At 37.2% G+C, this 26,788-nt stretch overlaps 1 protein-coding gene across 1 annotated transcript; it reads right to left on the bottom strand.

Moving 5' to 3' along the window:
- Positions 1 to 236: 236 nt before the first annotated feature.
- On the bottom strand, positions 237 to 24,750 carry tmbim4 (transmembrane BAX inhibitor motif containing 4). The gene is made up of 7 exons (XM_039769716.1): positions 24,558 to 24,750; positions 20,834 to 20,942; positions 19,608 to 19,713; positions 18,679 to 18,712; positions 14,374 to 14,491; positions 9,096 to 9,141; positions 237 to 1,761 (listed from the first exon to the last, which is right to left on the bottom strand). The coding sequence occupies exons 1-7, from the start codon at positions 24,646 to 24,648 to the stop codon at positions 1,555 to 1,557; spliced, it is 711 nt and encodes a 236-aa protein (XP_039625650.1). The 5' UTR covers positions 24,649 to 24,750; the 3' UTR covers positions 237 to 1,554.
- Positions 24,751 to 26,788: the final 2,038 nt, after the last annotated feature.

Below are 26,788 nucleotides of genomic sequence, written 5' to 3' on the forward strand. Positions count from 1 at the left end.
AATGGGAAAAGATTAAGAGGAAGAAGACACATTGCCTAAGTTTCTTTGTAGTCAACGACTTTTTCTAATTATCATTGTGGCTGGCTAACCTACACACTGTTTCATGTTTTTCACCTACCGTATTTTTTGCACCAGGACTTCTTTACAACAGGCACATTAAAGACACGGCAATTCAAAGATACCTATAGTGCTTGGTTATCTCCCATTAAATAAAAGGAAAATACAGTTGGTTTGGCAAGTTTTTTAATTTTCATTCATTCAGTCAGGGATTTGGCAGATTGTTTCGGATACATTGGTGCTCCACAGTCTCTTGTAAAGTTTTAAGGTAAATATATGCCTGGCACAACATTAGCTTTTGCTTTTATCACCCATAATCCTTGACAGATCTATGTCATGATGTTATTAGTCCATCACTCATTTCCAGTGTTAATTTGACTCATGCAAAGTTCAGTTTCTAAATATGTTAAGTTTAAAAAACACTTGCACTTTTTTAATCTTCGAAGTGTAAAACCAGTGTCGTCGTAATGTATGGGACATGCACATCACTGCAACATACATCTCTTCCTCGTGCAGGATGCATGGTACACAGCAGCCCCAATTCAAGTGTGTTTATGATAAATGTATTCTTGACCCAGAAACAAATTTTTACTATAATTCAGAGAATTGAAACAACAAGGACAATATACTCAACAGCTGTTCTGGATCAAAGTTAATCATTCACCTAGTTACTTTGCAAACTTCATTTATATTTGCAGCTCGTCAGAATTCTCGTATTTAGACTTTTTAAACTGTGTAGAGAACGGTTTGTTTCCAAGAGAAGAACATGAATATAGGAAAACATCACATTAAATCACTTTATTATTTCTTTCACTAACAGTCACCTGAAACATTTCATATAAACATTAACAATGCATGTAGTCAGTTATGTTCTCATCTGAGATTTTCAGCATTTGCCAGCTTCTCTGCAACCCAAAATCTTAAACCAGCATGATACCCTGCTTTTGGAATATCTCCCTTTTATTATAAGAAATGTATTTGTAGTGGGCTGTTGGCAGAGTATACATGGACTTGCATAGGCAAACATTTATGGGCATGACGGGCAGCTAGGAACACTATTTTCCCTTTTCAGGCATGCTGGATTATGACACTTGTCACTACCATAAATGCAGCCAATTAATGAATCTGTTGAAGGATGTAATTTGAGCAAACTATCATTTAAACATAGGGAGTTATTTAGTAATAAATCTATAAAGTAGGCTTTCGAAACACACTGCTAGCAGGAGAGACATTCAGAGGCCAGTTAGCCACAACAACCATGGGAAATACTGCAGTAAGATGCAGGAAACAACACTTCATTCAAGTTGGTGCTTAAACATTTAAATACTTTGCATAAAAGACACAAAGAGAGAGGTACTGTTCATATTGCACATTAAAAAAGTAAAATCATATATTAAATCATACATTATTAGAAACACCTGGAAAAATAACAACCACCTGCACATCCCTGTTCCCCAAGAACCCAAATAAGCCAATTCGTTTTATCTATTCCATATTTTAGTTCTTCTTCATTGCCTCCAGAAGACGAAGAAGATGCAAGAAAAGGTTGATGATGTCTAAATACAGGTTGATTGAGGCCAAAATGTACTCTTCAGGTGATAGCTTATGCATAAGCAGGTGGGTATCATAGATGATAAATCCACAGAACACCAATGCCCCTGCAGCTGAAAATAAGAGGTCCATGGTGTCACTATGAAAGAAGAGCTGCAGAAGGAAAAAAACAAGAGTGAAGTTAAACTTTCAATATAAAGTTCAGTGTTTTCTATGGCAGAGAGAGTTGGACTGCTAATGGCTTACAATTGAAGGGTATGCAGCTACTTTTTTTGTTAGGTTTTATGTCTAACTGGGCTCATTATCTGCTCATTTTGCTATCCCAAATACATCATAAAATATATCCTCAAATGTTATTTCGCCTTCATCATGGCTTCCAGTATCCTCGGTTTCAATCCTCTGCCCAGACATTATCCATGTGGAATTTATACCATCTTCCCATGTCTGTGTAGATTTTGCTCAAACATCCCTAAAGTCATGTATGGAAGAAAAATGTTGATTCCAAAAATGTCCCAGTGTGAGCTGTGTGTATGTGAGTTGGCCCTGAGACAGAGTGGCCACTTGTCCATGCTGTTTCCTGCTGTGTTCCAGCCTCCTATAACCCTTAATTGTATTAAACGAGGTTGAGAATTTGATGTTTACTTGCGAATGAGAACCTTTTGGGCTCTGTGTGTCAAAAATTCTGAAAATGCCCAATTTGACTCTGCTGGCAAGTCACCCCCACTAAACATAAGAGAAACAATTCTTTACATAGTCATTAATTTAAAAAAAATACAGCCCAATCATGTGTGGTGCCATATACTATAAAAGTAAAAGAAAAATCAGTGACTTACAGTAGAGAAAATGATATGCACACTGATAACTGAGCTTGTAAAAATGCATCAATTAATGACTTTTTGCTGCTGAGTTTTAATAGACAAGTCCTGAAATTGAAGGTAGGTACTTTGTGCACTACAAGCCCAAGCAAGCCGCACTAAGTTCATCTGTCAGTCGGTTTCTTTTGTCTGTTTTAATGTTGGGCTGGTTTATACTTCACGCTCAGAACGCGCCCTCATCATGGCTGCCACGCGTTCCCAGCGTTCATTTCATGCGTCCTCTGAGCAGGTCCTCAGAAATTAACGCGACGCGTGCGCGAGTTGCAGTACCAGCAAAAAGTCGGGGGGTGCAGTGTGCTAAAAGTCGGAATGTGACGTCAGAGTCTCTGTTTACTATCTACATGTGACTGCAAGCCTCTATGGAGATCCTTCGGGGATCGATGTGCGCGCTTTGCTGTTTGATGAATGGTTCAAAGTGGTGAAACAAAATGCCGACATACAGATGCATTCGTGGTGCTTTTATATTCAAGCGTCGCATATTCCCGATCGTAATGACACGATACATTTTAAAAGTCTCACATACCATCTTTTGTGCCGTCTATTTTTTATTTTTTTACTTTACCTGCTGTCAGGTCCAAGAAGCTCATAGCGATTAAAAACTGGGATGACGTTTACAATGGTCTGCTTTAATAATAAAGTAAACTACGAGGTTAAAGTGGACATTTCGAGATTAAAGCCGAAATTTCCACTTTAATCACAAAATACACGTTTTCACTGTGTCTTTTATTTTTTTCTCAGTACTATACATTATGTTGCCGATGTGAAGTTGAAAAACAAAAAAAATAGACGGCACAAAAGATGGTATGTGAGACTTTTACAATGTACCGTGTCATTACAATCGGGAATATGCGACGCTTGAATATAAAAGCACCACGAATGCATCTGTATGTCGGCATTTTGCTTCATCACATCGAAGCATCCATCCTGTAGGATCGGCATAGAGGCTTTCTGTCACATGTAGATAGTACCCGAACGTAATGACAAGATACATTTTAATAGTCTTACATACCATCTTTTGTGTCGTGTTTTTTATTTTTTTATTTTTGCAACTTAACAGCAGCAACATAATGTATAGTGTTTGTGGTCCCCGGCCGACACCCAGGAGGACCAGAGGAGGGCTTGTGCCTCCTTCAGACCGCGAGGGGGCGTCCATCCTGGTTATGTTGGGGGCCTCGGGTACAGGGCTTGGAAGCCCAGCCCTGTAGGGGCCCGTGGCCACCGCCAGGCGGCGCCCTGGTGCCTGAGGAACCCTGGAGCCCAGCACTTCCGCCACACCAGGAAGTGCTGGGGGGAAGACGACAGGGGACACCCGGACGGCTTCCGGGTGCGCAGCCGGCACTTCCGCCACACTGGGGTGTGGCCAGGACTGATTGCCGGGAAACAGCTGGAGCCCATCCGGGTTCCCATTTAAGGGGCCGCCTCCCTCCAGTCAGCAGTGGATGTCGGGTGGAAGAGGACAGAGCTGGAGAGAGGACGGGAGGCGGCCAAGAGAAAGGCACTGAAAGAGTGAGGCCTGGACATTGGGGGAATCGGTGCTGGAGGCACTGGGGTGTGTGAGTGCACAAATTTGTATATAATAGTTATAAAATATATAAAATAAACAGTGTGTGGTGGAACTATGTTGTCCATCTGCCTGTGTCCGGGTCCCAGTCCACACGTTATACAGTATTTGAACCACTGAGAAAAAAATAAAGGACACGGTGAAAACATGTATTTTGTGATTAAAGTGGAAATTTCGGCTTTAATCTCGAAATGTCTACTTTAACCTCGTAGTTTCCTTTATCATTAAAGCAGGCCGTCGTAAACGTCATCCCAGTTTTTAATCGCTACGAGCTTCTTGGACCTGACAGCAGCGGAAAGCAGCAATAGATCGCCACACAGAGCAAATTAAATGTATGATATTCCAACTCTCTGCACATTCAGAATCTTTAGATTTATACTTGATATCACTTTCATGATGAAATGCATTAAAGTGTGTATGTTACATTTTACATATAATTTCGTTTAAATAATGAATACTGTTAATTACACACATGGGGTGTCACGGTGGTGGAGCGATAGCACTGCTGTCTCGCAGGGAGTTATGTTGCTGGTATTTCCTGCTTGTATTCCACACTGTGCTCCGTTTTCCTTCCAAAGATATGCAGATTTGGGGATCTGGTGCCGCTAAAATGACGCTAGAGTATGTGTGTGCTTGTATTCACCTTGTGATGAGCTGAGGCCTCGTCAAGGGACTGTTTCTCACTCGTGCCCAATGCTTGCTGGAATGGACACATCCCTGGATTGATGGATTTAATCAATAAACATCCTTTTCAGAGATATTGCGGTAAGGTGTCATCAGAATTTAATGGGTGTTCTAGGCAATTCACAACACAGAGAAGCCGAACCTGTTCTCACCATGATAATATCTCGCACTGCCACCTGGTGGATTCCTCCAGATTTACGTAAAGTATGCACACAAGTATGAACACTACAACGCTTGCGTAGCAGGAGTGTCCGCTGCAGCATGCGTCGCATCGCGTGAAATATAACTCCAGCCTTAATGTTGTTTAATACTGAGAATAAGGTCTTGCAAAAGTATGATGTGGAAAATAAGCCAGTTTTAGAACGGATTAAGAAGGACAGTTGAGAGACATGTAAAATGTAAAAAAATGCAGACTACTTGCCCTTTGCAAAAGAGTAACCATGGAGGGAAAACAATTTCAGCACTGGCCTTTGCAGACTCTTGTCGAGACAGTATACCACAATAATCTTTGTAGCTAATAACGTCTTTACCTCTGCAGCAGTGTTGTTTAGGGAAGCTCAGGACCACACAATGAAAAAAAATTATATGATAACCCTCACCTCATTCATATCCTGTAAGTACATGAAAATATTACAAACAGTACATACAGGATACGTACAAGATAAAGGTTATTGCCTAAGTTTTATGTACGTGCAGGATACGTACAAGAGAAGGATAATCCCATAATTTTTTTTCATTTGTGTTTCAGAGCTTCCACGCTTGTTGAACTGGCTCGTGGCACAAAATAATTCTAGGCACTGCAGACAAGTAATAAATGCAAAAGCTGATTTCACATAAACACTGATAGTGCGCTCATTTTGAAGACTGTAGTTGCAGATATCACTGTTTGTGCCATGAAAATAAACGTCCGGTCGCCCTGTTGGAAGTCAACTTAACTGTGCAGCTTTTTTGATGGCAGATGAAGTGCTGATACAGATAGTGAGAATCCATTTTAACTTCAGAGTGGTGCAGGATCTCAAATTTGGGTGTTGGTGAACACTGGTGTTTCACCTAAAACATTGTGGTATACCATAGGTTTACCATCACTGTGTTATGTCCTATAGCAAAACACCATTTCTCACACTGAAAGAAAAATTTTATGCACTTGTCTGAAAGGTTTTAAAAAATGTTGTCCTATTCTGATGAGCAGGAAGAGATAGAGGCCCAGTGGAGAGGTATTGATACTAAATAGGTCACTTTCATCTAAAAAGCTTGTAAATGTACAGTGACAAATTACCACATTACAAGACATTTATTAAACAAATAGGATATTTGCATTGGAGTAAGATGCCAGTAGCTGACTCTCACATCAGAACATTAATCAGACTTTGTAAAGTATAGCATGGTCTGGAAGTATTCACACTGTGTATTATTAAAAAACTAGCAGAATACCCGCGCTTCGCAGCGGAGAAGTAGTGTGTTAAAGAAGTTATGAAAAAGAAAAGCAAACATTTTAAAAATAACGTAAGATGATTGTTAATGTAATTGTTTTGTCATTGATATGAGTGTTGCTGGCATATATATATATATATATATATATATATATATATATATATATACACACACACAGACACATATATATACATATAAACATATATATAAATATATATATAAATATATATATATATATATACACATCTATACATATATATACATACTGTATATACAACATATACATATCTACATATATACTGTATATACACATATATATACAAATCTACATATATATATCTACATATATATATATATTAGGTGGGACTCGATTAAAAAATTAATCCAATTAATTAGAGGCTGTGTAAGAATTAATCTTGATTAATCGTATGTAATCGCACACGTAAATTTGCCCCAAATCGCAAATGTTTTTTTTTATTTAAAACGGTTTTAGTGGGCTTACAGAATCAAATAATAGACATGGACATGAATATTGTAAACTGAAGCTGTTTTAATTTCTGAAAAAAAGCCTTTAAACTGCATTTGAATTCAAAACAGAAACAAAAATATCATCCCTGGTTAAAATTGGGCAGACTTAAAAATAAAGTGGTAGTTTAAGTACTTTAAGTACATTTTCAGAATAGTATTGTCTTTAAATAATAATAACCAAAATTTCACCATAAAGTGCAGTTTTTCTTCTTAAAAAAAATAAGTCAGAAACATAAAAGGTAATTTGACCAGCTTACTCTTTAAACTCTGAGTAACATTAGCCAAAATTATTTTGTACATTAGGCTAAAACAGTGTGATCATTGAACATTTTGTAATTAGATGTATTTAGAATTACTAACGGTCACGGAAGTCCAATGATCCCCAGTAAGAGCCACAAAGTCCGCTTTCTGTAATGCATCTAATTTTGCTTGCTTTTCAGTGTGCACAAAACCATGCTTTTATCAAGGCTTCGCTCGGAGTCGAAATGATCAGTCGTAGGAACGCGCTTTATTCCGACTCTAACATTTTTGTAGCTGTGATGTGTGCATCAGTGTAATGGATGTACCAGGAAATCATGCATTGACAAAAGTTCCCGCTTGCTTGGAATTGAAAGTGTGATTAAATGCGTTATTTTTAACGCTTATGGAGTACATGCATCAAGCTTCTCAGCTGTGCTTGTGCTAAGAAAGGGAAAATTTTAAAAATAACGTAACATGATTCTGCTAACCTAATATTTTTCATACGTCCCCAAACCAAGGAGATGCGAAGGTAAAATGAATCGGTAGCACGCGTACATAGTCAGTACATCCCTCTCGGAATCAACCTCAATGTCGGCGTTAGAGGCTTAAGACTCTACAATTAGCCACAGCGTGTGGCTTGTCTATGCTAAAGTATGTATTGTAGATCGGGTATATATATACATTTATATATATACCCGTATCGCAGTGGAGAAGTAGAAGTTATGAAAAGAAAAGGGAACATTTTAAAAATAACGTAACATGATTGTCAATATACAGTAATTGTTTTGTGAGTGTTATTGAATGTTGCTGTCATCAAGGATTTGATTATCATTATTTCTTTCAATCAGGCTCGTATTTGTAGGATGTGTTCAAGTTACATTCCGTGTTTGTCAATCGCTGTAAAGATAAGAGGTTTCATTCATCGATTAGTTCCTTACTGCATCAATAAACAGCTCGCCTTCCTTTTATCTGTGATGTGACAAACTGCATGCACGGGTTTTTTTTACACTGTCTTCCTTTAGCAGGACATTCACTTTTTCCACCGTGTGCTTTGTTTCCGCAGTAGCTGCACTTATGAATATGATTCTATGTATAAGACGCCTCATATTTTTTGCTGCCTTCTCAATTGTGTAATTCGGTTTTGTTCAGCACTCTTTGGAACTGTTGCTTTTGTCTGTGCACTGCGCCAGTTCACGGAGCCGCTTGGTGTTCTTGCATCGAAGGTTCCCAGCTGTACTGGTGCCATCTGTAATGTCAGCTAAGACCCGCACTTAAAACTTTCTCTCGCAGTTTCAATGAGTTTGTGCCAAACACCACCCTGACCATCTCATCTTCCTCTGCATAAGCACAGTCCTTCACACGTGAATATTTACCGGCAGTGTTTGTATTGGATTGCCGCTGATGGACGGCCTTATATGGGCAGGCACTAAATTACAAACGCTAGTGGTAGCCTATGAACTTAATTTAATATAAACTTACGGTTCACGCCGTGCTTTGTTTCCGCAGTAGCTGTACTTATGAATATGCTTGTATGCATCATTTGCTTCATAATGTTTTTCTGCCTTCTCAATTGTGAAATGGCGTTTTGTGCTGATCGCTGTTTGGAGTTCTTCCTTGTGCTCTACGTACTTACGTAGGAGGCGTGATGATGTCACACTAAACTCCCCGCCATCTCCAACTCAAGACTCCATTACATTATATGGGGAAAAATAGCTTCCAGTTATGACCCTTATGCGTAGAATTTCGAAATGAAACCTGCCCAACTTTTGTAAGTAAGCTGTAAGGAATAAGCCTGCCAAATTTCAGCCTTCTACCTACACGGGAAGTTGGAGAATTAGTGATGAGTCAGTGAGTGAGTGAGTGAGTGAGTCAGTGAGTGAGGGCTTTGCCTTTTATTAGTATAGATTAAATTAAATTAGCTAAAATAGGAGATTGTTTTATTTGACAAAAGTCCCATAATTAAAAATTAGTGGGACTAAAATTAGCAGCCATAGTAATCTCACAAAACTGAGGTTGATATCCCCAAGGATGAACTGCAACTATATTTTTCACTGCAGTGCTTCACACAGAATAATGGGATTCGACTAATTTATATTCTACCCCTTCAGCCTTTAATTAAGTATTTCATTAAAGTGTTGTCACTTTATAAAATTAAAATGAATACTTACTCTCATGAAACTTGCGATGATCAAAATCCACAAGCAAGCAAAAAGCCTTAAAAGACAGAAAAGAAGTTTTAACGCTGGATTTTCACTTGCATAGGAGGATTCTTTGAAAACAAACATTTGCCTTAGTTTGCTGACCTGTTCATTTAACGCATTACACACATCAAGACACAAGAATATGTAAATGCCATTGGGGATCAAATTAATTACTATTATACTATGAATAGCCCATGCAAAGCACGATGATAAATACAGGGAGTGCAGAATTATTAGGCAATTTGTATTTTTGAGGATTAATTTTAATATGGAACAAACACAGTGCTATCAGTCATTCCAAAATGTTAATAAACCTGAAACCTGAATGTTTCACAACGGAAATGTGAGTGTGAACATCATCAGGGGAATACATATGTGCGCACAATTATTAGGCAACTATTAGTGTGCAGATTTATTATGCAACTAAAGGAAAAATGAAAATGTTCCCATCTCACTTGTTTATTTTCATTTGTTATAGTGAGAATAATAAACAAACACCTCAAAATTTACAAATAAACATCTCTGACATTTCAAAAAAAATAAATCAATCAATCAATGACCAATATAGCCACCCTTCTTTCCAATAACAGTCATAAGCCTTTCCATTCATGGAGTCTGTCAGTTTCTTGATCTGTTGACGATTAGCTTTTTGTGGAGCAGTGACTACAGCCTCCCAGACACTCTTCAGAGAGGTGTATTGTTTTTCTCCCCCGTAAATCTAGCGTTTAAGAAGTGCCCACAAGTTCTCGATAGGGTTTAGGTCAGATGAGGAAGCGGGGCCATGTCATTATTCCTTCATCTTTAAGGCCTTTACTGGCTGGCCACGCAGTGGAGAACTTCGATGCAAGTGATGGAGCATTGGCCTGCATAAAAATCATGGTCTTTTTCCTGTATCACTGTTTGAAGAAAGTGTCTTCGAAAAACTGGCAGTAGGTTTGGGAGTTGATTTTGAGTTCATCTTCAATGCAAAAAGGTCCAACTAGCTCATCTTTAAAAATACCAACTCATACCAGTACCCCACCTCCACGTTGGAGTTGAGCTCTGTGCCCATTACTGATCCACAGGTCCATCCATCTGGTCCATCAAGAGTCACTTCTCATCTCATCGGTCCATAAAACCTTTGAAAAAAATCTGTCTTCAGATATTTCTTGGCCCAGTTTTGACGTTTCAACTTATGTTTCTTGTTCAGTGGTGGTTGGGTTTCAGCCCTCCTTACCTTGGCCATGTCTTTGAGCACTGAACACCTTGTACTTCTGGGCACTCCAGGTAGGTTGCAGCTCTGGAATATGAAAGTGCTGGAGGATAATGGGTTCCTGGGAGCTTCACGTTTGATTCTTCTCAAATCTTTGGCAGCTAATTTGCGTCTTTTGTTCTCAACACGTTTCTTGCGACCCTGTTGACTATTTGCAACAAAATGTTTGATGGTTCTGTGATCACACACCAATATCTTAGCAATTCCAAAAGTGCTGCATCCCTCTGAAAGACTTTTTACAATTTTTGACTTTTCAGAGTCAGTTAAATCTCTTTTTTGGCCCATTTTGCCTGAGGAAAACTAGCTGCCTAATAATTCTGCACACCTTGATATAGGGTGTTGATCTCCTTAGGCCACACCCTCCCTCATTACACAAATACACATCACCTGACGTGCTTAAATACAATAAGCATTCAAGTTAATACAGCTTGGAGTTGGAATATACGCATTAAAAATGATGATATGGTCAAAATACTCACTTGCCTAATAATTGTGCACACAGTGTAGAGAGCTCAACAAAGACTGAGTCGGATGAGCTTACTTGCAATACTAAATGAAGCTCGAGCAGACTTTTTCACTTGACAGTCTTCAACTTAGCTGCTTTGTCAAATGTGATGCCATTTTCACTTGTACCTATAGTCACGTAAAAAACTCCTATAATTCTTATGTTTTCCACTTTGGTCTCTATGAAATGTCTGGATGTGAAATTTCCTAAGAGAATAGCCTTCAGTTATAGTGGCCATTGATTAATTAGATGCATCAGCAGTACTGTATAACCAAGTAGTGTTCTGTATACATTTGGCTTTTGTTGATCATCACTGGAAAACAAAGTTTTACAGGAAAGTGTATTGTTTTGAATTGAAACAGGTAGGAATAACGGTAATTTTTGGCATAAATATAATTTCATAATGTAGCACATCCTGTAAAAATGGTAGCTTCACATTCTAATGTAATGCTTTGATCTGTAAACTTGTACTGTTACAAAGTTTTGGAGGGTTTAAATCAAAAGCAATATACATTGAATCATGGTTTACTTTAACTTATTACACACAGCTTTCACTGTTTTTCCACAGGTTGCACATCTACATGGCTCATGGAATGCAATTTACGAGGTATGGCAGAAAAGTAATGAGACTGATTTTTTATTTACCAAAGTTTTTATTTTTTTCAAACATCAATGTTATCCCCTTCAAAGTAGTTCCCTTGGGCAGCTACACACCGATGAAGAGGTTGTTCCCACTGTTGGTAGCAGCACTGGAAGTCTTTAACCGGTATGGTCTTCAGCATGTCCGTTACACTCTTTTGGATGTTTTCTAAAGTCCCAAAATGACGTCCTTTGAGGACATTTTTCAGTTTAGGAAAAAGTCACACGGACTGAGGTCAGGTGAATAAGGGGGCTGGGGAACCACAAGAATGCCTTTTGAGGTCAAAAATTCTGTAATGGAGAGGGCAGTTTTTCGGCACCATTTTGGCACAGACCTTTCGCATGTGCAAATGTTCAATCAAAATTTGATGAACGGTAAATCTGTTCAAATTTAATTGTTTACTCAACATTCTTAATGTTAAACGACGGTCCGATCTCACAAGAGTCTTCACACGTTCGATGTTTTCATTGGTTTTCGAAATTGAAGTCCTCCCTGAACGGTGTTCATCTTCAACATGTTTTCTGCCTTCCAAAAATGATTTGTGCCAGCGAAAAACTTGTGCTCGGGATAAAGAATGTTCCCCATAGGCCCGTTTTAACTTTTCAAACGTCACACTTGCAGTTTAATGGCACAACGTTGCTCCAAATTCCGCTGTTCCATTTTGCGTGACGCACAACCAAAAACACAACTTCGCTAATAGCAGTCACAAAAATCACGTAGTTAACGGAAGGAGTTGAAACTTGCACTGAGCTATGGGAGGATACTGATACACGTGCTCTGTCAAGGACAACAGCGCAGCGTTGCCAGAATGCTTGCAGTGTTGCCAGAATGCTTGCAGTGTTGCCAGTCTCATTACTTTTCTGCCACACCTCGTATATTTTAAGCATTGTACAGAAAAGAACAGATAGAAAGCAATAATATGGTAACTATGTACAATGTCCTCCTCCACTATGTTCTATCTGTGGGTGGGCACCTTAATTGAGCTACACAAACATTTAAACTAACCAAGGCATGCCATTGCTTCAGGCTTGAAGTGAGCTGATTTGCTGTAACGGTACTTCCATGCTTCTGGTTTGTTAAGTGTAGTGGCATACTGTGATCTAACCTCTGAGGAGGCACCCAGTTCTCTGCAGTACTGCATGTATTCCACCACAAAAGGCCAGTTGTTCTAAGTATATGTTTACATGTATTCTCCATGGGAGTAACTTGGTCACCTAACTTTTGATCTTGCTCTTCACTTCTGGTAGCAGCCTTCTTTTACATAAAATCACAGCCCCATTTCTTTGTACGATTAGTCTCAACCTGGTCAGTGGTGCTGTGTTGCTGTAAGACACATTTTTCTACACATTTCCTTTTCACTACTAAGACAAAAAGGGCATTGTTCCTAGGAATAGTCTGATCAGTACAGCATTATTATCGACAAATACCAACATATGAAAAAACATGGGTCAGCTATTTTCTTTTTTTCTATAACATCACCATATTTGAGATTCTGGGGTATTCAGTTTAGGTGTCCTGCCTTAGATGTACCATCTTGAAGAAGGGGACACAATCGGTTTTTTGAATGTACAAGGTAATCTATTGCAGTTTTAATCCAAATTCTTATCTTCTGTACAGTGTCTGGAGCTAGCTACCCAGCTTCAAATAGACTATATAAGTGTAAATTGTGAGTCAACGATGTTCACAAACATTAGACATAATGATTCTGATAGCAAAAAAAAATATATATATATATATATATATATATATATATATATATATATATATATATATATATATATATATATATATATATTTATTGGGTCATTCCATGTCAAATCAACCAATTCTGAAAAAAATACCAGGTGTATCCGTGTAAAATTATTTTGATTTAAGATTGATATTTTACAAGATACAGAAATTTTGTAAGGGGAGAAGGGTATCAAATATGATACACCTTTATTTTTTCATCAATTTCACAAGACCATATCTCAAGAACTAATCAACCACCTAGCAGGCTCAAATTTTGCATTCTGGAACAGTAGGTGTAGTATGTAACAAAATCAAAATGTTTGGCAACCACTTTGTAAAAGCAGACCTTCAAAAATGGAAAAAAAAAAAATATATTAGCGTCTTTGGCACTGCCATGTTTAGGCTTCCAGAAAGCATACTTCAGGGCAGGGCTTTTCAAAAGGTTATAAACAAACAAGAAACTGCATCAAACGTTGACCAGAAAACCAGAAAACCTCTCAAATGTGAAAAAAAATCGTTTTGGGTCTTTTCAATTTTCAGACCAGTTTAATGCACTGTGGGAATGTCAGGACATTTTAAAATTATCTTCCTGTATCCTCCTTATTTTTTTTATGTGAATCTTTCGATATTATTTTCCTATGGACTTGTGAGATTTGATGAAAAAATGAAGCCAGATAAAATCACCACCCCCTCCCCACCACCTTAGTAAGCTGGCTGTATCTTGAAAAATATCGATCTTACATCTAAAAGATTTTACAGGGTGTCTCCAGACTAACATTTACACCTGGTGATTTTTCCAGAACTTTTTGAGTCCGAAGTATGCGGGCCATTGGTTGATTTGACATGGAATGACATTATTTCTGCATAAAGACATGGCTTAGTTATTGTGTTCTTACTTTCGAAGGATCATGCAGAAAATATAACGTTAGTTGCATTGTTTCAATATAGCAAATTGCTTTAAAACAAGGGTTTGTGACAAAATACAGTGCAGATTATTACACAATGATTCATTAAATGAAAGCAAGCTTTCTTTTTTTTTTTTTAACTTTAGTCTTTTTATAGCAGGTGTGTGCACTAAGCCATCTCTCTGTCACACTGCTGCTGGACAGCCACTTACCCTGCGCCTAGCTTGCTGAAGTCCCTCTTTGACTGTAGAGTGTAGGCAGTCAACCCAAGAAACACAGCAACTGTTAGCACAAAGGCCTGGAGGACTATCACATGCTCATAAAATGTCACTGTAAGACAGAAAAGTATTGCTTAGTTTACAAACAGAAAGCAAGAACACTAAGTTAGAAATGCAATTGCAGAAATGATCACATTCCATTTAATAAGTCTACATTAATCCTTCAAAAATTTCCTGCCATGCCTTAAACATGTCGCCAATGCAGTCTTTATTAACAATGTTAGAAATACACAAACTCAGCAAATGACCATTCCAACACATTCCAAAAGTGAAAAAGCACAAAGTTACACTTAAACTACTTATTTGTACACGATAAGTACACAACTGTTTAATGAACTGCATATGTTTTTGTTGAAATGCATGTATTAATTTGTATGTACCGATATTCTCCTGAAGATTATTTAAATATTAATAGCAAACCAGGTACAGGAAGATTCCCTGTTAAGCTTGTCTTGTGAGATGCCACCATAGTCTTTTATGCATTATTGCAAAATAACTGAAATACCTGCCAACAGAGAAAGGGTTAGCGTTTCTTTTTAAGTCAAGGTGAAGAGGAACTGTCACAGCTAAATCCAGAAGTGGATGCATTGAAACGTTCCTGCATTGGGGAACATGGAGGAATTTTTAGGCAAGTGGAATATTAATACCTCTTCAAGTTACCTTTACCTGGCTGACCTGTGACAGACAAGAACTGGTGAGTCGTGAAAACTCCTAGCTTTAGGGATCCTTGTATTTTTTTTTTTAATTGACAGATTCATTTGCACAAAAGATCACATCAAAACTTATTGTGGATTACTTTGCGTTCATGTAAGAGCAGGAACAAAACCAGGTCAGCTATCATTATGTTTACTAATGCCTTATATGTGTAGTATATTTGTGTCTATAAATTTTTACTGTCTATTTGTTTCCCTGCGCTCTTCTCCTAAATATCATCACTGTCACTATTTTCAGATTATCATTAGAGGGAACAGTGTGGCGGGATTGTGGTATTGCCTAAAGGGAGACATTTCAAACACAAAAGGGATGTCAGTAATTCAAAAGAGACTGTACTCTACTATACCTATGTCTCACTCTGTTAGATATTTTCTCTTATTTTAGTAATAAGAAAATGAATATCACTGAACACATCTTCTAGCCCAACAAATATGTTTCTCACATTGTTTTAAAAATAATAAAGTTTTGCTAATCCTGCTGTAGAGTTAAAGAAATCTGCATGTTATTATTTTTATTTTTTGTATAGGTTACTTCTAACCAACTATGAAAAGCCTATCTATGGCATGTACTGACTTCAGCAAAGTATGATTATCTAACACTAGGTGGAGTCAAATATCCCTTTTGAATGTGATTTCACTGCACTGTTCAATCTGACCAGAATGCACTTATCTATTATTTAATCCCAGAAGTGCCACTATTTCTCTTAAGGGTAGTACGTTAAAGGCAATAGAGTAATCTGTATAATCATTAAGAAATTTTACAATCATCCACAAGGCTCCATCAGTTCAAAATAATTGTTTGTTACAGATTCCCACATAAATGTTATTGTGCATAATTAACTCTTTTTGTTGTTTAGTTCAGCTAGCTTAGTTTCTCAGAGATTAAAATGTACACTGCCACATTCAAACCTGCCTACAAGACAATTTACTTGTTTCAGCAGTGGAGAAAATTGATATAATTGTTTTGTGCAGTGATCAGTGGTCCCTGTCTAAAAGCTGTCTCTTCATGTTGGCCACCTCCTATAGTTGACACGAAGGGCACCTCAAAGCTACAGTGAAGCACCACAGAACTACTCACATTTGACACAGAAATAGAAGATACCAAGCCAAAACTGTAAATAGACATTTCTTCAAAGTGATGTGCAAATAAGACACATTTTCATCCAGGCCAAAATGAGACTGGGTGGAAAGAGTTAAAATCTTCATTTTAAATCCCAATATTCAAACTGTAACATATTTAATTCTAAGATCTGAATGATTCAACATCATATTAAATATAAGGAGAATCAATTGTAACACAGTCTACTGTCACAAAAAATGTTATATGAAACTAAAAAAAGTTTAGAGGAAGAGGACATAGTAAGAGACAGCAGCGTGAAGGACTGTGCTATAATCATGCTGTTTAAAGCTGTGATGTGTTCAGAGTCTTTTTAAACTCATAACAAATACAATGCAGTACAGTACTTGTTTCCAGTGAAGAGTACAAGTGCAAATCTAAAGGCTTCAGCTTGTACAGAGTGAATATTGATCAGGTTTTAGTGTAAACACAAATACTTGACAATTTAAGAATTTTAATCCTACCATATTACAAAAGTATATATTGAGAAAATAATTAAATTGAAAAACAGCAAAAATCATTTCAAATCAAAATGCCAGCCCAGTACAGGAAAATTTGACTGCACAGTACAGTAAAATTCAACATGAACCAAAACAGGAGAAACTTTCTGTTTAGTCAAAGTTAAAGGAGTAACAGAAAAATGAATGTAGTGACAAAATACTTCATTTCTTGTCATGATTCCTGGAAAGTATAAAACTTTTTTTTTGTAGTGCAGTCTCTTTATATGCTTGCGAAATGTATATTCTGAGCAGATAACAATAAAAGACATGTCATACAAACACAACAACTGTGAACAGACTCAAATGGTTGCTGGTAAGAAAGAGAAAACAAAAACTTGAAGTACAATTTAAACTACACAGTGAAATTAAAATTATATATACAGTAATCCCTCACTATATCGTGCTTCGACTTTTGCAGCTTCACTCTATCGCAGATTTTATATGTAAGCATATCTAAATATATAACTTTTTCGCTGCTTCGGGGGTTCTGCGGACAATTGGTCTTTTTACTTCTGGTACATGCCTCCCTTAGTTGGTTTCCCTAGCTGATTTCATACAAGGGACGCTATTGGCAGATGGCTGAGAAGCTAACCAATCAGAGCACGCAGTTAAGTTCCTGTATGCTGATTGGCTCAGTGACGGAGTGCTGAATTCGATTCTGCGGCGTTAACCAGGAAGTCTCGTCTCGCTTATTCAGCATCAATGTGTTTCGCTGTGTAAAGAGTTAACATTTGTGCTCTTTTGTGTTTATCTTTGTGCGTAGTCAAGCCCTTCGTTATGGCTCCAAAACGATCTGCTCCTGCTACTGCTTCAGGGGCCGTGCCCAAGCGCCAATGGAAGATGCTAATGATTGCCGAAAAGGTAAAAGTTTTCAATATGTTGAAGGAAGGGAAAAGCTACACCGCTGTAGGATGCCACTACGGCATCAATGAGTCCACGATTCTTTTTATTTAAAAAGGAGGAAAAGAATATAAGATCTACGGTCGCAGTGTCCTATTAACCAGGGCGCAAAACGAGTTGTAAGTGAACGTAATAAGGCAGTAGTCCGGATGGAATCTGCTTTAGAGACTTGGATTGAAGACTGCCGGAAGAAGAACAACGGTGGTGCTACACAGTCGCCTGAAGAGGCTCCTTTAGAAGAGCTGTAACGCTCTCTTTTGTTGTGCAGTAAAACTAAACTCATCGATATCGGACAAGTCTTTGTACCAGACGTGTCATTGTTGGTGAGTAACCATAATTCATTTCTCTGTACAGTACTTAGTACATGTACGTACGTTTAGTGACACTGTACACACATTTACTGTATACTATTTTTCTTGCATTTTATGTATTTATTGCTGGTGGCCTGTCTATCGTAATGGCTGTAACATATGTAATATCGGAGACACTCGATATCTTTAAAATAATATTTAGGTTTTACTGTATGTAAACAGTGTGTTTATATACATAATTTCAATTAATCTTCCGTAATATCTAAGAGAATACAAAGGGTTTATGCTGTATAACTGTGTGGGAAATGTTTATAAGGGTGTGGGAGAGTTTATAAGGGCTTAAAATATATAAAAATAACCATATAAACATATGTTTTTTACTTTGCGGATTTTCACCTTTTGCAGGGGGTTCCGGAACGCAACCCCCGCGATCGAGGAGGGATTACTGTAAAAATAAGTAAGAATCAACCTTAGAAAAGTGTTTAAATATTAACTACCGTATAATCAATACAGAACTACTGTATAAAGAAGAAACAGTTGGAACTGACAGTTTTGTGTGGATGTTTTCATGGTTAAAGTATGATATAAAAGGTATACTTTTATTTTACCACTAATACAGTACAATATTTCCATAATCTATCTTGTCACATATTGTACATTCTTTACATACATTGTATTACTGGTTGTGAATTGCTTACCTGCTGTAGCAACAGTTACAGCCTCAGATAGAGTCTGTGAAATAAAAAGGAACACAATTCAAAATTATGATTGCTTTTTCACCTCTGCTGTGAATGGCTGTAAAAAAACACACTGAAATATAACCTCCAGCTTTATTCGGAATACAGCTATGATTTTTAGGACTAAAAAGATCAGAATATATGTTTCTGTAACTGTTGTAAGAAGTAAAAATAGTAATTTTAAGAAATGGATAAGATGTACTACGGTGGGCTGACGCCCTGCCCGGGAGTTGTTTCCTGCCTTGCACCCTGTGTTGGCTGGGACTGGCTCCAGCAGACTCCCGTGACCTTGTAGTTAGGATATGGCAGGTTGGATAATGGATGGATAAGTTGTATTATGTGCTGTAGTCTCCGACTATAAGTAAATCAAATATTATACCTATTCCATAAAATTTATTAAAACATGTAGCATGTAAATTTTACTTTTTATTAAATCATTCCTTCATGTCAGAACCTGCTTAATTAGGTACATGTTGACAAGGAGAAGGGTTCTTTATTGTATGGGTACCAGTTCGTCAGAAGGCACATTAACTTCGTGGACAATTTCTTTATTGCCACCTCCTCCAACACACAAGTCTTGGAAATAGGAAGGAAACTGCAGTACACAAAGACAACCTAGTCAGACACAAGAAGAATGTGCAAGCTCCAGACAGACACTGGCCATGCTGTAAATTTAGTGCATGCACTTGAAGTAATGTCCCATTCTGCTGGCTTATACTAAACTGTACTGCATTATTTCACAATAATGATTTGAATGGTGCTATAAAAAGTATCGATTGATTTATTATGAAAGAGGACTGAAGAAAAAAATATTTATTTACACAAGATTAGAAATGAGGAAAAATACAACATAATATAGCAACAGTTTAGGACTTTTCCATAATACTTACAAATCCAAGAAGAAGGTAGAGGTTGGTTGGGTGTTGGAGTCTGTAAATTGACAAGGCAACTATAAGTCCTAAAGATCCAAGAGCTGCTATCAAAACTACTGCTGGGCTAGAAAGAAAAAAAAAGACAAACCATTACCATTTACTACAAATGCTTATCCCATAAAAAAGTTAATGACTCCTTAAGAGTTTAAATTATTACTGGCACAAATGAAAAGTAGATTTATTTCAGACAATCTTGTTTGATTTAAACTTATCTTAATTTTGAGTACTATAGTGTAGTTTAAAACACCATTAAAACATAACATTCTCAAATCAGAGTTGCAGCTGAGCTAGAATCTATACCAGCAACCCTGGAGTTTCCAGTCCACCGCATGACCCCATCACATACACACTTATATCAGACCAGTGTACTATTAACAGTTCATACACACAGTTTGTTTGGATGTTTGCAGAAAACCAGTGGAAAATAAATGCCAACACAAAGAGAACAAGTAAGCTTCAAAGACTGCAGCTAGGTATATGGAATTCAAAGCAATGTGGTGCAGATATTAAAGGAATACTCTACCCAAAAATGGTATATTTTTTATATGTTACTTATAGTTTTTATATGTTACTTACCTGTCACAGTTGATGGTCATTTCCAAGTAAAAATTTTAGTGATATAATGGAACTCAATGGTGACCTGTGCTGTACAAAAGCATAAACAGGAAAATGCATTCCCATTCCTGCATTTTGAATTTAAAACAGAACCTTTGACCAATGAATGACAGAGAGAGGCAGGTCTTCAATTCAAAAGCATGGAATTATGGAAATACATTTACCTGTTTACAATGTATGCTGCTTTTTATGGAAATAACTTAATATTTTAGCAAAAAAAATTTGTGCATATGACTGAGTAAAGGACATGCTGATTATGCAATACTAGCAAAATATCCGGAGTAACATAAAAAAAAATTCTTTTTTCCATGGACATTTTTCATCTCATTTTCCACAGGCCAGCCTGTGTCATCGTTGGGTTTAATAATATCAAAGTTTTTTTCCTCTAGTTCTGCATGAAAACATGAAATAAATATTTTTCTTGGCCATCATTACAAACTACATTGTGTACCATATGAAAATCTAATTTTCAGGTGAAGTACTCCTTCAAAATAGAATTTTGAAAATGTGACTTTGATTATGTCTTAATATTTCTTATCAACAGTACACAAAACTTTTTTAGGCATTACCTTGAATGGACAAAGTTCTTAATTGGATCACAGGACATGAACAAAGCAGAGGTCACTGTTGTTAGCATGATCTGAACAGTAAGAATACTGTACACTTTACGTAAAAAATCTGAAAAAGAAAAAAGTTGGTAATTTCTTAATCCAAACAAAAAACACAAATACAAACAAACATGAATTGTTATGTCCTGTGTAAGGAAAATAAAGATGCAAAGAACAGTCTGTGAGACAGAGGTGAATATGTCGGGATGAACTGGGAATTAGGGATTTTGATCCTAAAAACATAAATTTCAGTTTTCTGAATGGTGCAAGCACATCTAAAGGTCTTAGTGAAAGGATTGATTACTTGAAGTGTATTACTCAATGATTAAGAGAAATGTTTGTAATAAAAAGCAAGACAGGTAACAACCAGGACCAAGTGCCACCTCTCCTGCTGTTTTAGGTCTGTAAAGCACAAACAGGGGTGTCTAGAGAGGACATTTAAAAATTACATAATATTTATATTAAAATTCAAAGTTCATTTTTTATTTCTGTTTACTTCTCAACAAGCAAGCCACTTAAATTTTTGTTGCCCTAATTTTTACAAAAAACATGCCTCATTACCGCATTTTGATAACATACACATACGGGGTCTATTTTGATTAATATTTCAAATATGTATATTTTGACCTAGGGTAACATGAGGTTAACTTTGTTGAATCACAGATCTTGAGAGTAGTGTTCCAATCCCACCTCAGGCACTGTCTGTATGGAGTTTGCATATTCTATCAAAGTCTTTGTGGGTGTTCTCTGGGTGCTTTAGTATACAAAAGCATCCCAAAGATTAGTATTTTAGGTTAATCTGTAACTCTAAATTAATATTATGCATATTAAGTAAGGTGGCAAAATGGTTAGTGCTACTGCCTCATTACGCCAGAGTTCCAAGTTCAAATTCCAGCCCAGCACTCCCAGTCCTCATAGTATTAACTATTTTTTGCTGATTATCAAATTTACAAGTCTCGCTACAGTTGCAAGCCAATCCATTGAACCTCAAATAAAATTAAAGCAAATGATCACTTACGGTATAATAATAGTCACATAAATAGAAGTTTCATATTTTATTGCATATATACTCACTAATCATGGTGCTGGAGATGGAGAGTGCTGACGTGATGCATGTCAGTTAGCTCAGGTAAGTACTCTGCACATGTGACAATAATGACCTTATAAAACTATAAATTTGTCCTGTGTGGGTATGTAAATAAATGTGCCTTGAAATTGCCTGGCACTCCATTCAGGGTTAATTCTAGCTCTGTACTTGCATCTGTTCAGATATCTTTAGTCTCCAAAAAAAACTGTATTGGAAAAAACAGGGCCAGAAAATTAATGCATAAGTGAATATTTTGGTATTAGCAATTGTGGCAAATTAATCAGCTCCATATTCAGAACTGATAGCCGACTTGCCCTCAGTGCTGCTGCTGCACTCGATTTGTAGTAGGAAGTAAAATTTGTGTTCCATCTCAGACTTTTCAACTGGAATGCCCCCTTAAGTCAGATTTTCATCACAGAAACTCATGGCATGTTCTGTCAAGGTTCAAGTGGTAAACATAATTTAGTGTGGGTAAGTCATATAATTTGGATGCTTCATTTCTAGAAAATCATATTAACATTCTCCATTATTATACTTTCTAAAGTCTGGTACCTTTAAGAGTTCTAAAGTAAAATATACTTTTTCAGTAATCCAACCAGTTTCTACTTTGACTCACTAGCAATGGGCGATTCCCAGACTTTTTGAAAGACTCTTTTCAGCAAGTCATATAATTTGATAAACAATCATGAGTAAATCAATTTAGTAAGGAAGTGCTATAGCACAAATGACATGTTATCAGTATTGTTTGTTTCACAGGTAGATGTTTAAAGAACATGTGCAAGTACCGCCCATCTAATACTCATTCACTTCCCTTATGATTCCTGAACTCAATTATTACTGGCAAATGAAAACTCTGTCACTGATGATTCTCCCCTTCATCGCAGTAACAAAACATGGATGTTAGAATGTGTCAATTGTTTGTTTTGTACAATTCATTACTGGTAAAGAGAATATATAAACAATATTAAACTAATTCATTCATGGGCCTTTGTATCTTCAACAAATTAGCTGCACAAAACTAAACCTTATAAAATTATCATTCAAATTCCTAACAATTATTTACTTTCAGTTATTGCTTTAATGCACTTTTTTATGGCTCATCAACTGCACTGGGCAAGTATCATTCACTGATTTATTACCTAGGGATGAGTCAAACGATTCTTGTTCATTTGGTTCTTGAGCTTAAACATTACCATTGAATGAGGCTGCCACAATTTTTATTTATTTTGTGAACTGAATCGTTACCCAACAACAAGGCATGTGATTCTTGTTTATTTCATTTATGAGTTGAATCATTACCTGTCAATGAGTTGACCAATTCTTGTTCATTTATGAGTCTTGCGCTTTCAAACAGGACAATGTTATACAATATGAATTATCAACATGTTTAATATATAGTTTAGTATACAATGTAATATATAAATTATTTCGTTATGCATTTTGTGATTCATTCAAAGGTAAAAACAAAACCCTTGCTAACTACCTCACCCTTTTTTTTTCTTTTACTGCTGTCAGCCCTAAATACTACTGCTAAGTCAATCAAATCAAATTAATTGATTCACTTAAATAGGTGGTTCAAAAGACATGAATCAATAAAGTGAACTGAAATGCCCATCACTACGTTTCAGCAGGCTGAGGAGGTGTGCCCCATTTAAAGCCAGACTGGGAGTACTGGTGGTACATCAGAGGTGTAGCCCAGAAGCAATTCCAGGTCAGACGGAGCTCCAAGGAACGGGGGAGCCTCCTCCCAGTAGCTCTGAAGGGCCTCAAAAATACAGTACATTAAGACTAGATATCCTGCAGGTGTCCACATAAGAAAACTGTGATTGGGGGGTGTTGGTGAAATCCTGTTTACTAGGGTTAGACTCACACTCACATAACATCAAACATACTGTATGCATGCATTCCGTTACAGTGTATAAAGTAAAATATGTATGTGTTTACAACATTTACCATAAGGTATATAGTACCAAAGGAATTGAGTGCGTGTAATCAGTTTTTTTTCTTTCTATGTACAAACATAAATCGGTTTTTATTGGGTAAACGTTCTTAACAAATTCATCAACCTGTTACTGATAGCTGTGGTTTCTTGAAAACGCCAAATACAAGTTAGGACACTCAGTTCTCTTCTCAAAATTCTTAAATTGTGCTTCTTCTAAACAGTTCAGTGGCAATATTAAGTTTGAAACTACCCAACTTGTAAAATAAAAGAATCTAAAACCAAATTAAAACTCGGGCCTCAATGCTATATGTTAACATGGTTTTTAAACTAATAATGCTCGTTTAAATCAGTAAAAACTGAACAATACCAAAAACTGCCGGTTGTAATTGACGATCATCTGACTTTATACCACCACGCACGAACGCGAAATGTTTGCCACGATGTCTTACCTAACGTGTAGGACACTAAGTAACAAAGCAATACTAATGTAAACGCAAGAAGCGCAAAGTTGCCGAACTGGGATCACAACACCCATGGCACCATTGGCCTAAGGGGATGGGACAGCATTACTTTTTTTATTTAAAGCAATACTGGTCCTTTGGTTTCTGGCCATTTAATTAAGCTTTTTCTCAGAATTAAAAATGTTAGAATGTTACCCATTCGAATCTGAACGCTGGACCCGGCCACATTGGTGCTATAGTTAAAGTCATCTTCAATGGTCGAATGTGGATACTTCTCCGAATTCATATTTTACTTTTCACTGACACCAAAATGTCAGAACACTAACACGAAAGTCCAAAGCGACGACACCGATCACAAAAACAAACGTCTACTTCCTGATTGGTAACACGTCACTGTACAGCACTTCCTTTTCCGATAAACAATAAAAGAAAACTCTATGAACTGCCTTTAAGTATACTGCACACTACTGACACCTAGCGGTTAGGATGAATACTTTGTTGTTTAAAGGCAAAAAAGACTGCTTAACTCGTCCTGTTTTCAGTTTAACAAAAAGCGAATTTAGCGAAAATGTAATCAGCCGCAAACCTATTCCTTAATACGTTTTTATATATCAAACTTATATATTCTATTCCGAAGTACAGCATTTTGAATGCCGCATGATTCTAATAGTCATCAACTATTACACTAATGGGTTGTACAGTTGTGCAGTGGTTGGAATTGCTGCCTTATAGATCCGGTACACCAGGTTCAAAATCTGCAGCTGGTCTTTGTGTTGGGTGCGGGTGGCTTTATGGGGTCCTCAACCATCCCAAGTTCTGCATCGTAAGTCAATTGTAAATTAATCAAGTGTAAGTGTGGACAAGTGGACCCGGATTTGTGCTCTGTTGAGGATGGTTTCTGCCTTGGTGCCAATATCTAGGATAGACCCCAGTTTTCCACAACCCTGAATAAAATTAAGCAAGTTTAGGAATGTTATGGGTCATTCCATTGCCCTGCGGTGGTTTGGCGCCCTGCCTGGGAATTTATTCCTACCTTGCGCCTTGTATTGGCTGGGATTGGCTCCAGCAGACCCCCATGACCCTGTGTTAGGATGTAGCCGGTTGATAATGACTGACTGACTGAGTGGATCATTACATGTCAAATTAAATGATTTGTAAGAAATCCCATGCACTTTGGCCTCAAAGTTCTGAAAAAATATCAAGTGTACTCATGTTATCCGTGCTTGGATGTAAGATCAATATTTTCAAAGATACAACCAATTTTTTGAGAGGAGAAGGGTGTCAAAGTTGATACAACTTTATTCTTTCATCAATTTCTCAAGACCATGTCTCAAGAACTAAACCACCTAGCAGGCTCAAATTTTGCATGCTGGTACCTTTTATAGATATAGCATGTAACAAAATCAAAATGTTTAGTCCAAATTACACCACTTGGTAAGAGCAGACCTTAAAAATGGGGGAATTGTGTCTTTGGCTTTGCCATATTTAGGTTTTCAGAAAGCATATTTTTGACTGATACAGTGTGCTGAAATGTTTTCCATCTTTAGAAACCTACAGAGGGCTTTTCAAAAGGTTATAAATAAACACAAAACTGCATCAGGGCTTAACCTGCAGACCTCTCTGATGTGAAAAATATCATTTTCGTTCTAATTTTCAGACCAGCTTAATGTACTATACAATTAAGAGCTGCTGCTGTCTGATCACTGGCTTGTAGGCGGGAGTAAGATATAGTCAAATCTGCACAGTTGTGCCACAGGTTTACATTTAAAGGCATTCATATTTAGATGGAGCAGTTCCAGATTATCATGTCCACAAATTGAAGATGAAGCCACCAGCATTCTAGGTGCAGAATTATTCCTCATTCAATTGAATCATTTCTAATGAACATTAGCAAGAATAATGTACCTTATCTCCTTAGGTAGTCTTCTTTCCTTCCTCCTTATTTTTTCCCACTTCTATGCAGGGTCAATGTGCTTGATCAACCTTCTCCAATCAGCTCAGTCCTGCACCTCCTCACTACTCAAGCCCCTTTCCTTCAGATCTTCTTTTACTTTCTTCGTGCACCTCTGCTTTGGCCTCCCTCACTTTCTGTTCCCCTCTACATCTATTCCCATTACTCCTTTGCCCACATATTCATTGTCTATCCTCATCAAATGTCCATCCCACTTCAACCTACTTTCCTGTACTTTCTTAGATATCTCTGAACTTGCTATGTCTTGCCATGAGATGTGATAGTTCATCTAACTTATTTGAAAGTGTTTAAATTGTCCTCATTATATTGAGGCAGGCCAGATCTAAAGCCTCTCCACCTTATTTTTATCCTTGATGCAGATCTTTGCACTTTCCACCAACTGCTCGATCAAAAAAATGTAACATAGTGGTAGTGACTATATACTACCACAATATTTGCTCTTATGATTGACTAT

The sequence above is a fragment of the Polypterus senegalus genome, chromosome 11 (assembly GCF_016835505.1).
Source record: "Polypterus senegalus isolate Bchr_013 chromosome 11, ASM1683550v1, whole genome shotgun sequence".
NCBI classification, from domain to species: Eukaryota; Metazoa; Chordata; class Cladistia; order Polypteriformes; family Polypteridae; genus Polypterus; species Polypterus senegalus.

Excerpts from the sequence above, each read along its gene's own strand:
- tmbim4 (XM_039769716.1), bottom strand. The coding sequence starts at position 24,648 with ATGAATTCGGAGAAGTATCCACATTCGACCATTGAAGATGACTTTAAC. Across the intron at positions 20,943-24,557 it reads CAGCGTTCAGATTCGAATGG|ATTTTTTACGTAAAGTGTAC; the intron begins GTAACATTCTAA and ends TTTCTTTTTCAG. Across the intron at positions 9,142-14,373 it reads TTCAGCAAGCTAGGCGCAGG|GCTTTTTGCTTGCTTGTGGA; the intron begins GTAAGTGGCTGT and ends CTGTCTTTTAAG.